At 44.6% G+C, this 12,376-nt stretch overlaps 1 protein-coding gene and 1 pseudogene across 1 annotated transcript in view; one reads left to right on the top strand and one right to left on the bottom strand.

The window, feature by feature from the left end:
- Window positions 1-12,376, top strand: part of CSMD2 (CUB and Sushi multiple domains 2) — a 571,413-nt gene that overhangs the window by 539,646 nt on the left and 19,391 nt on the right. Inside the window, exons 61-66 of the mRNA XM_025041387.1 lie at window positions 2,652-2,943; window positions 6,308-6,484; window positions 7,704-7,883; window positions 8,280-8,453; window positions 10,916-11,089; window positions 11,416-11,489. Coding sequence (XP_024897155.1) covers window positions 2,652-2,943; window positions 6,308-6,484; window positions 7,704-7,883; window positions 8,280-8,453; window positions 10,916-11,089; window positions 11,416-11,489 — 1,071 coding nt within the window. The remainder of the gene's footprint in view (window positions 1-2,651; window positions 2,944-6,307; window positions 6,485-7,703; window positions 7,884-8,279; window positions 8,454-10,915; window positions 11,090-11,415; window positions 11,490-12,376) is intronic.
- LOC112472975 lies at window positions 69-187 on the bottom strand (annotated as a pseudogene).

Genomic DNA, 12,376 nt, shown 5'->3' on the forward strand with positions numbered 1-12,376 from the left:
CCCTTAGTTGACCTCACAGATTGCAAGGACTTTGTCAGCTTACAATCCCTTAGTTTTTTTATTTTTTACAACTACAGCACATGGTCTTCCTAGGTGGTCTCCCATCTAAGTACTGACCAGGCCCAACCCTGCTTAGCTTCTGAGATCAGACAGGATCAGGCTTATTCAGGGTAGCATGGCCATAGACAGGCAAATGGTACTTTTAAAGTGTATTTGGTCTATTTGCGGGATCATTGTTCTCCATGGGAAAGGGAAGCGCGAAGTAGAAGAGAAAGAAACCAGAGAGAAAGCCCTGAGCATCTCCTGCCTGTTAGCCTGTATAACCCAACCACACGGCATTCTCCTGGTCCATGGCATGGAATCCAAAATCTTTTCTCCCAAATTGTGCTTTCCCTTCTTTGGAGTTGTCTTGGCAAAGGCTGGAAAATGACCTAATGGAAATATTACAGAAACAATTCTTGTCTGAAGTTGAAAATAAAGCTAGAAAACCTCCAAGACCCTTTCAACCCTGAGACAATTTTGTGACTTCCTAAATACTTGTCTTACATGTGGAAGAAGGGACTCTTCCTTGGCCACATCAAAGGTCAATAGGGGACACTTAGAAGTAAGCTGACACCTTGGGAGCATGAAAATGTAAGAAATAAGAAAAGAACCTTATGGGATATGGGCCTTACCCATTAAGGGTTATATTGCATCCAGTTGTTTGAGCCCTGATCCTGAATATTCTGAGAAGTAGTTAGCAGTCTCATTTCTCTTGTATATCCATCAAGGATGACAGACACTTAGGCAACAAGAATCATGGGCAGAGCTTTCCCAGGGACCTCTGAGGACAATATTAGAAGGGATTCTATAAATGCTAAGTCTGAGGAATGAGTGAATCTTAAATGCCTTAGATAAGAAAATGGTAGATGAAAAGAAAAGGCAACTAAGAAGCAATACTAGGTGTGTACTAGTGAGTAGAATGTAACTCCTCCCTTCCTGAAACTTACAGATGTCATCTTTTGCAACAGCATCTCCTGCCAGTCCTAAGAAATACACAGTCAGGGTTCTAAGGTCATATTTTTGAACCTCATTCTGCATAGTCCATTCACCCAGATGCTGCATAATGGAATGTCCTGAGTCCTTGAATCATAAGTCTCTGGGCCATCAAGGACGTGCAGAGCTCTCCAGCATTTGAGACATACTTTGAGAAGTTCATTGCCCAACTCTGCAGTGTTGTCATCTTGCTGAGTTGTCATCTGCCCCATGGTACAATATTCTGTGCCTGACTTGTATTATTGAATTAGAAGCGCCAAACACCACAGTGGGGGCCATTCTGAAAGATAAACCCCCAAGACTGGAAAGTTCCACCCTCAGCCCTATTGTACAATATTGCTGGCTTTGACTGAGGTCAGCTAGCCAGTGCAGGAGTTTGATACTCACCATTAGGGGTGCTTTCCAGGGGACCCAGTACTGCTGTTGCATGAGCCACATCCTGGAAAACTTCAAAAGATAAGAAAACCTGGCCAAATGTCATGGGCCCTCTTGTTCCAAATGTCTGAGTTGAAGGTTGAACAAATCTCCCTTTCTTGATAGAGAACAGAATAAGGAACATGGTATTCTCATAGTCTGAGATCAGACTAGAAAAGGATGTAATTCTAAGATTGAGAGGAAGAGACATAAATAGTAAATGCTGGGGTATATATGACTTAAACATTTCTTTACTCCCACAAACTGTGGTCACTCAGAGGCTACCATTTGATGTGGGGTCACGAGGAGATACATTGCACATCAGTTGGAAACTTTGTCTTCTTTTGCAGTTGCCATTTATTCCTTAATTCTCTTCTTCCCTTCTCATGATAATCATAGCCTAGTCTGATCCAATGATGTCTCTTACATCTCTATTATTAGATGTGTTGGCTCCCATTGGCACTAGATCTTGTGGCTTTGTCTCCTGTTCTGTACCCTGCTTCATCTTTTGGGTGGGTTTGTATAGTATCAGAACCCAGGTAAATGCAGAAATGTAGCAGGAGGCAAGAGGCAAAGGAAGAATGAAATGAGAAGGTCTAAGACATTTAATCCGAAACCCACCTGTGTTGTGTAATTTGCGAATAGGGAATCCTCAATTAAAGGATCAGGATTCAAGCTAGGCACCTGAGAAGCTGAAACTATGCTAAGGAGTTTGGATTTTATCCTATAAGCAATGAGAAGCCAGAAAAAAAAGAAGAAATAAGTTCAGATGGTTAGTAGTGGTTCATTGTTAAGATTTAAGGATAAAATGAAAGGTGGATTAAAGAGAGAGTTTAAGAGGAAGGGACATTAGTTTGGAGGTTCTTGCAATAGTTCAGGCAAAAGAATGCTCAGCATCAGTGGAACTGGGAATGGGGAGAGTAGAGAATCAGCAGATATTGGTGAGGAAGAGGTAAAAAGGAGAGAGAGATACGGTCAGCTTGGACCACTGACACTCCACGCTGGCACAGGCCAAAGAACAAAGGCATGATCCGCCGCAGAACCTCCTCTCTGCCTTCTTCTTTTCCTTGTCCTGTGCTCCCCTGGGACTTACCCGTGACCTCAGACCTATGTGTTCTTTCACTACTGAGTAGTAATACAGGAAGGAGCCTGTCTGGGTAACTCAGACTGGACACAGTTGGTTTTCACCCCCCTAATTCAAGGGGCCCAACTGCCTCCCCTTAACAATGGCCCACTATCTTTCTCTGTCGGTCTGCTACTCTCTTCCTTCCATGCTGAAAACAATGGGGTGTGTTTGGTTCTGGTCCATAGGAACCAGCATGGGAATTTGTGGTGACCCTGGGACCCCAGCCCATGGCATCCGTTTGGGCGATAGCTTTGCCCTGGGAAGTCTGATGCGCTTCAGCTGTGAAGCTGGCCACGCCCTCCGGGGGTCATCAGAGCGGACCTGTCAGGCCAACGGCTCATGGAGCGGCACACAGCCTGAGTGTGGAGGTAATGTATGTGACCATTCTGCTTTTTCCCTTTGCCTACCCTTGTTTTCCCACTCCCAATCACAGATAACATCCATGGCCCCGTTTGAACCCTTGGCTTTGTGGATAGTAGACATCAACAGATAGCTCACGTTCCTCTCATTAGTAATGTACAGACAAACATATTCCCTACCCTCACCTAAGGAGGAGGGAAAAAAAAAACCAGAATAAACTAAGCTTAGCCCATTTATTCACTTATTTCCCATATAGTTTCATTCAATGACTGTATGCCAAATACTGTAGTATGTGCTAGGGACACAATGACGACCAAGACAGATAAACCTTGCCCTCTTGGAGCTTACAGTTTAAGGGAAGAGACTGTGTTATACAAGCATTCAAAGTGCCAAGAGAAATAGAAATCCAATTTTTAAAAACCCTTAGAAGTAATATAAACTTTTAGTGTTGTTCCCTGAAGTAGTAGCCCCAGTGGGCAAAATTACATTGCTCCACATACTCCTAAATTTCTGGGAAAAAATCTGTTTTAAAACCTCTCCTCCCAGAGTCCAACTTTTTATAGCTGCTCCCCAAATCCCCCTGTCTCTAAAATACAGTCTGCATTGCACTCTCCTAGTTAGGAAGAGGTTTAACAGCTGAGAGTAAGATTGACTAAGAAGATGTTGGAAAAGGAAGGAGATAATATGAAATCATCACCTAGCAAGAGAGGAATGGGAATGGAATAGGGAAATATATAATTTCCAGGCAGTGCGTAGGGCTCACTTAAGTTGAGAGGCCATTAATTTAAAGGGAGAGTAGTCAGCATTGGTCTGGGTTTTTGTTCAACCACATATTGCTACGTAGGTGCAGGCACAGAGTAGGTGAAGCATTAGGTGTGGGACTGGGGTTTAATCAGGCAAGTAACACATCAGCAGAAAGTGGCAAGAGAGATGAGGGTACACAGAAAGCAGCGATTATGATTGATCTTGGCATCTAAGCTGAGTAAGGAGGGGGCGGGTTTATGAGTGGAGTAGGAGGCAGTGAAAGAAAATGGTAAAATCAATGGATTATAGGTCCCAGTAGGACTGAGAAATCACCAGAGAATGAATCCCAGAGGGAGTGAGCTGAAGAGATAAGAGGTAGTGGTTAGGGAATAGGCTGTTTGAAGTCGAGATCATGGAGTAGTTCTGCAGAGCCCAGGAGAATATTCTGGCCTATGATCAGAGGACACCTGCCCAGGTCCCCTTTCGTGCCATTCAGATACAGAATGGAAGTTAGTCAACATGTCAGGAGTGTTCAGGGAACAGAAAGTGAGCGGCTAAGTGAGTTTGGACCTGGAAGTAAATGTTGGTTGAGTGTGTGACTTCCCTTGACAAGATCCCACTTATCCTTTAAGGTTCTACTCAAATTCTTATCCCCAGCCCGAATAAGATTCTCCCTTATTAGTGCTTTTTTTTCCATCAAGTATAACACTTATTACATCATGTTTTAATTCATGTGTTTATAGACAGTTTCTTAAGAAAGACTGAGCTCCTCAAGGGCAGGGAATATGACTTGTTCATCACTGCATTCCTGGGACCTAGGTGCACAAATATTTGTTAAATAAATGGATATTAGAGCCTGTCTGTTGTGCTAATTATATAGGAATCATTTTGCAGATTTGACTTTGGGACCACATAAATGTTGTACATACTTACAGAATAAAATTAAATCAAAGATTAGAAACAAGTAATCTCTAAATATAAAAATCTAAACAGGAACAAATGAACTTAACTATGTGTCAAGAGTTGGTGATTTAATAACCTAGAGAATTACTTGAGAAAATGAAATTTGAGTATGGTATTTATATCCTAAGGACAAAGAGAACTGCAGTGAAATCTTAAGCTGTTTTCAGAATTCATAATGTTAGTAATATTAGTGTTACTATTCTAAAACTATTACATATATAAAATACTATAATAGATATGGATAAAACCAATTTAAATTATTTGTTGTAATTAAGAACCAAGATTTTCAAGGATAAAGGTGATATAATATAAAAATTAAAAAGTTAAGGAAAAACTCTTAGACCTAAATTTGGATTGGTAATATCAGTATAAACTCATAATATATTTTCAATTTGAAAAGTTATTTGCCCAGCCGTCTGCTCTAAAAGTCTAGAATCAGTAGCAATGATTGTAGTTTTTAAATCTATTCTCCACTAAAAGCAGCCTGAGCTCTTTGGAGAATAGCTGATTCCAGGTCTGGGGCAGGCAATACTCAAAGGAACTTAGAACAGCTTTGTCACTCCAACAGAGAGTTTACCAAAGACAAATGAGGTCATGCCAACTTGAAGAGGCTCGCACTAACCAAAGATGGGACCATCTGAGCATCAATGAGAATAATAGTGGCAATGGTTGGCAACATGGTAAATAAGTTTAAATCCATGAGTTCAAATGATTGTTGATCACCTTCAGAGCTTGCTGAGGAATGAACGCATTGTTCTGATGGCTGATTAAAAAGCAATCAAGCATTTTCCAGTCTTCCTGTATGAATTGTATATCAGGGTAAATAAATATTTGATGATGGGCAAGTTTTTTATTAAAGAAGTCAAGTGAATGCAGAAAGAACTATAGAATTTGAATATCACCATTTTCTAGCCCCTAATGAAATGACAAATCTAGTCAACAATCACTCCTTGCTGCTAAAACCATTAAAGGGAAAAACTAATGAAAAATTTATAATGCCAGATTAGGTGGGCAAACCTGAACCCACTGATCAGCCTCGACTTCAGGAACAAGGAAACAATCAGACATTCTGTGCCTCCTGACGTGATGCAGTAGGAAACACAAAATCATGTATGAAGTACACTGACCAAAAAGTAGGATGTGACTACAGGACCTACACAGGACAGAGGCACGTGTTAAACAACACCTCACTGGTACAGTTAGCAAAATCCAGAAAGTGGGAAATTCTAACAGATAAATGTCCCGTTTTCTGTACCAGATAATTTGCAGGAGAGGGAATAGTAATCTCTGGATTCAAAGAGTCTTAGAGACATGCCAACCAAATGCCATGTGTGGACCTCATTTGGATCATGATTCAAACAAATTAACTTAAAAAATGAGACAATTGAGGAAAATTAAGCACTGGTTTAATATCTGGAGATTTTAAGGAATTGCTATGTGATAATAAAATAGATATAGTCCTTATGTTTTAGAAATTAGAAAGAATTCATACAGATCTGTTCTTCCCTTCTCAGGGTGGGATGATCAGACATGAAAGCAGCATGAGAAGCATGTCAACCCACAGGGTCTTTATGTAGCACCTGGCTTCCACTCTGGGCAGTTCTCAGTTCCCCAGGTGATGTCTACCTTTGTTCTGGTGAATAATGTGCCCTTTTGGCTTCCTAGTGATCTCTTGTGGGAACCCTGGAACTCCAAGCAATGCCCGAGTCATGTTCAGTGATGGCCTGGTTTTCTCCAGCTCTATCGTCTACGAATGTCGGGAAGGCTACTACGCCACAGGACTGCTCAGCCGACACTGCTCGGTCAATGGCACCTGGACAGGCAGTGACCCAGAGTGCATAGGTGAGAACTCAGGCCCTCTGAGTGCCATGGGAAATGGTGGCAGAAGTGACTGAGTTCCTCCATGTCAAAGAATGAGGCTGTCTGTTGGAGATTGGGAAGGCTGGATGGAGTGGTAGGACTTGACCCTGAATGAGAACCATATGAATAGCCTCATTTATTGAGCACATAATGTGTGACAGCCACTGAGCTAAGTGCTTTATTTTATACGCATTATGTCATTTGATTCTCGACACAACCTCATGAAGTAGCTACTAATATACATGAGATGACTGAGGCTCAGAGAGGTTGAGATAGAGATGTGCGGTTTTTCAGGCTCCAGCCAGTTCCGTGGGCTTTCTTTTTCTCATTTGGAACAAACCCCCAGTGCTCAATCTGATTCTCTTTCCACTTTAACACTGCCATCATCCACCAAATTTGTTCGTTCCTTCTCTCCCTTGGACTCATCCTCACCCCTGCTTGGCTCTCAAGCATGGAGTATCTCCACCGCTCCCCTTTCTTGCTCCTCACAGAGAGCAAGACTCTTTTCCTTGGAAAACAAATCACTGTGGGGCCCGGCTGGAGGGAAGTGACAAGATAAGAGAATCTGACAGCAGTCTCCCTGTCCAACTCCTAGTCTTTGATTTCAGACTCCATCTGGAATCTCATGTAGCGTTCATTTTTGTTCCGAGGCCAGAGCATACAAACCCCCACCCTCACTTGATACCATAACATAGGGACGACCATTGCATAGGTCATAAGACCCTGCTTCTAGGCTGCTGGGCCTACAGGGCCGCCTAAGCACAACAGCAGGTGATGAGATGCACCCACCAGCAGACAGATCATCTGTGTGGTCCATTAACACATCTTAGGCTCTTCGACCTTGAAACGTCCCTCTCCCTGGGCCCCAGCCTCACTGAGGAACTGAGCCCTCTGGGTACTTCCTCTTAGAGGGGTGGGCTTTGAATAAGAAGGATGTTCTTCATAGCCCAAGTGTCTGGGGTGCATAAGGATGGTGTGGGCAAAGAGAGTGGGGATGCAGGAGGACCCTTGTAGAGAGATGTGGCCAAACGGACTTTAGGATGGGCAGTGCCCACCTGGGAGCCTTCATGGGGACAGGACATTCCTGATCTGACTGTTTCCCTTCTTGGACATGTATGGGGAGTGATAGGAATGATATTGGAATGCAGGGGAGAAAGGAGGAGTGGACTGGGAGTGAACAGTGCTCTGCCCCCTGTCCTAGTCATAAGCTGTGGCGACCCTGGGATTCCAGCCAATGGCCTCCGGCTGGGCAATGACTTCAAGTACAACAAGACTGTGACATACCAGTGCGTCCCTGGCTACATGATGGAGTCACATAGGGTATCTGTGCTGAGCTGCACCAAGGACCGGACATGGAATGGTACCAAGCCAGTCTGCAAAGGTGAGTCTGAGGGCTGCAGATGAGGACAGAGGGCCAAAGAAGATACAAAAGTGAGACATCAGGCCTTGACCATCTAGAAGGGAGAGGTGACAAGGCAGAGCCCTGTATCTTAACAGGGATATGGGAGGTGAGGCTTAGTCTCTGAACATCTGCAAGGAGGGGGTTGGAAGATATCAAGGCCCGGGCTTTGTGCAAAGAGGGTTGTCACACCTGAGAGAAGGTGTTGTAAGGTGCAAACAGGCCAGAGCTCCCAAAGTAAGAGATTATTCCTGATTCCTCCTGCTCAGCCGGACTCCCAGGAGACATCAGTGCTGGTGACTGGAGCCTGGTTTCACCAGGACAACACCAGAACTCAGCCTTCTTTGGTCTCTTCCTCCCTCCTTCCTCTCCCCCCAGCTATCATGTGCAAGCCACCTCAGCTCATCCCCAACGGGAAAGTGGTGGGGTCCGACTTCATGTGGGGCTCAAGTGTGACGTATGCCTGCCTAGAGGGGTACCAGCTCTCCCTACCTGCGGTGCTCACCTGTGAGGGGAATGGATCCTGGACTGGAGAGCTGCCTCAGTGTTTCCGTGAGTTGCTCAAGGGGGCCTTTAGTGCATCCTATCTGCTGGCTCCTTCCCCCTTCCCTCCTCAGAGCTCTGCTACTGAAAGTTATAGAATAGATAGTTCCCTCCCCAAAATCAGTGAGGAGCTTTGTCAGAGATATTATTAAAGAAGGAAGGAAGTTCAGGGAAAGAAAATAGTTGTATCTTAAGTGAGCCTTGGCTACAGACTTTGTGTGGAGTCACAGTGGGAGGAAAGTATGCCAGAGAAGAGGGAGGGGTTTCTAAACATGCAAGGTTGTTAACTCGATAAGATAGTGCCCAAAGACCAGGGGATGGAGGGACCCCAGTGCTGGAAACATGCCTGTCTTCAGGAAAATACTCTGCACAGAAAAGACTCCTAGGGAACGCATGCTTTTCTGGCAAGAGAATTTATTTCTTATTCACCTAGCCCAACTATGTCCGAAAGAACCTCAAGTCCATTCCTGAGTTCCCCAGAGAAGCAGGCTCCAGGTCACTTATTCTTGTCACAGCCCATGAGTCAGCTTTGGAAGGTTTTCCCCGTGCCCAGACTTTGGACAAAGAGTAGGACCTATTTTTCCTTTCTACTTGGCATTTATCTAATTCTGCAGAAAACATTCAACATACTCATGACACTGTTTGGGTACCTCTGAAAATTTGCTTCCATTTGAGAAATTTCAGCAAAGACAAGCAGCCCAAAGGTAGACACAGGAAAGGCAGCGTTTGGTGAGAGGTCAACCCCTCAGACCACATGCCCCCGGAGTAACAGTAGGAACGAGCAAGTCTCAAGGTTAAGTCTGGTCTGGAAACCTTGCTTTTCTTCTTGAGAAATAACTGAATTGTTTCTTTAGCAATAAATAACACTTATCATAAAAAAAAAAATCGATATCGGAAAATACAAAGAAGAACATAACACTCATCCAAATTCTCAATTCCCACAGACAGCCACAGTGTGCTTCCAAATTGATCACTCTGCATTTTCTCATTTATAGCAATACCTGTATGATTTTCTATAAACGTTATTGAATCATGCTGTACCTACTAGTTCATAACTTGTATTCGTTGATAAGCCAACAGCACCTTTCTCTATCATACATACCAATTCATACATCATTTTTAATAGTTTAAAGAATTTTCTTATTGTAGATAGCCTGACTTGTCTAATCTTCTCCTACTGGTGATGAATTTGGGTTATTCCATTTTAATCATACACTCTATATTTTTTTGTATGTGCTGCCAAACTGTCTTCTAGAAGGAGTGTCCCAATTTACACTCCTACCAGCAGTTTATGAGAATATTTCTTGACTTATGTCCTCATTAACAATGGATGTCACCAATATTTTCTAATATTTATCAGGCTGAGGAGTTTAAAAAGATGTCCCATTATTTTAATTGGCATCACATCGCTTTTTAGCAAGACCGAGTTGCTCTTTGTCATCCACTTGTATCTCTTATCTTTTGAGTTGCCTTTTTCCAGATACAGGGACTTCTGATCAACTCAGCCTCTGACTGACTTCTTATTGGTCAGGTCTAGACTCCCAAGCCTCCAGAGCACAGGCTTCCATTTTATGTGCATATGATTATGAACCTCATGACTCTACATAAACACACACACACACACACACACACACACACACACACACACACACACACACACGTCCACCCCATAGCATAAAGAATGCTCTTCATGCTTGAAGTGATGTCTTGAGGAACTTTGCCTTTGGTAGTCAATCTTTATTGATACTCTGACGATCTGAATGAAGTGGGCGTACTCCATACACTACCCACCAGAGCACACCCTTTGGAAAGTACATATCAAGTACGTATCAAGAGCTGCGAACTCATTCAAACCTTTAAAGATAAATCCACTCCTAGAGAATTTCCCCTAAGAAAATAAAGGCCGTGTGTAACTTTACCATAATAGAAAATGCCTAATATAAAGGTTATGGTAAACTGTAATTATGTTACAACCTCTCATTGTAAAATTTTGTAGCCAGTAAGTGATAAGGATTCATAACCCTGGGAAATGTTCACAGACAATTAAGTTAACAAAGCAAGGTTAACGGCGTTCGGACATTACGTCCACAGCCATGCACAGGTTTACATACAACTGAACAAAGACTACACAGGAATGAGTGTGAAAATAGGGGGAAAAGAACAGTCTGGGGTAGTAGATGAGACTCTGTTTTTCCTTGATGTTCTAAACTTCCCATCATGTTACTCCATTACTTGGATGATTATTAATAAGCATTTTGAATATAAAAGGAGAGGACATGGCAGCAGCAGCGCTGAGTCAAGTGTTATCATTTACCCAGGGCTGCCCCCATTTCCAGAGTTCAAGTGGAACCGGGAGGACCGGGAGAAAAGCAGTGAAAAGAACAGAGGCTAGGGCGGGGGTGGGGGCCATGGGCTCTCAGGCTGGGTGCTGGGAAGCAACTTGGACCTGCCTTTCTCTCTCGTTTTCCCAGCTGTGTTCTGCGGAGATCCTGGCGTCCCGCCCCGTGGGAAGAGAGAGGACCGAGGCTTCTCCTACAGGTCATCTGTCTCCTTCTCCTGCCAGCCCCCCCTGGTGCTGGTGGGCTCCCCACGGCGGTTCTGCCAGTCAGATGGGACGTGGAGTGGCACCCAGCCCAGCTGCATAGGTGAGAGGCGATCTAGGGAGGAGTCCCAGCTGTGGGCTTCTTTCTTTGGGACCCAAGATAATAACTTTCCTTCCCTGTCCTCAGGGGTCTCTTCTGCAAAAGGGAACGGAGTCCTCCACTGAGCTTTCTAGAGCAGGATGAGAAATAGCCGGAGGGTGTGCTTCAGGAAATCTCGTAGTCAGCCAAGGGAACTCTCAGGTGGCGATATCGATAGGTGGGGAAGTCAGGATGCGGCTCCGTCTTCTTTTCACTTCGGCTTCGCAGAGTGAGCAGAGGCGGTGACGCTTCAGTGACCGTGGGGTCCGTTTCTTTGTTTTGCAATGCAGACCCGACGCTGACCATGTGTGCAGACCCCGGCCTGCCGCAGTTCGGGATCCAGAACAATTCCCAGGGCTACCAGGTAATGAGGTCGGCCAGGATTGGGACTTCCCGCCTCCCTTCCTTTCCTGTCACTGTCAGCCTCGGAGGGCCTTCCTTAGGACAGCACTGAGTGGGGGACGAGACCTTGGAAGCTGGAGAAAGGAAGCACTCTGCCTCTTTGAACCGTGCTGCACGGGAGCACCCTTCAGAAACAGGAAGGTGTTTACACCAATCTGAGAAGCCGGTGTGGGAAAACAGGTCCACAAGGAGCTCTACAAATACTTCCCAGCAGCCCCGTGTCGTTAGGGCAGGACATTTGTGGAAATACAGAAATGAGTGAGAAAAATGGACCTCCTGTCCTCAAGACCCCATACTCTACCCACAAAAAGGGCACAGACAGGGTGGAGGTAGTGAGCAGGAGCCACATGGGAGGCAGGCCCTGCCCATCGGGGCCCACCTGGTAAGATGCAGGTCTCGTGGACACAGGTCAGAATGAGCTTCAGGAGAAGGAGGGGATTTGGACAGCCTGGGAGGAGACGCTCTGAACAGGAAGCAGGAAAGCAGGGATGTGTTCAAGGCAGGACTATTAACTGAAGCCCAAGATGTGCCCAGGGGAATATCAGAGACTAACCTGGAAATGGCAAGTTGAGGTCTAGCCAAGGGATGTGATTTATTCACTCAGTCTGTATTCATTCAACACATATTTACCACCATGAACTATTCTAGGTGTTTGGAATCTAGGGGAATAAGACAGGCCAAGTGCCTGCTCTAAGGGAGCTCCCTGGCTGGTGACCATAAACCACTTGGGGGAGCGATAAGCACTGCATTCTATGTAATATACAGGGGTGTGACAGGATAGGTTTCCTATTTTAGGAAGTGTAGTGAGGAGAGAGCCTCCAGGATAAGAAGGGCCAGCCCCATGCAGAG

Source organism: Pteropus alecto, unplaced genomic scaffold (assembly GCF_000325575.1).
Source record: "Pteropus alecto unplaced genomic scaffold, ASM32557v1 scaffold39, whole genome shotgun sequence".
NCBI lineage: Eukaryota > Metazoa > Chordata > Mammalia > Chiroptera > Pteropodidae > Pteropus > Pteropus alecto.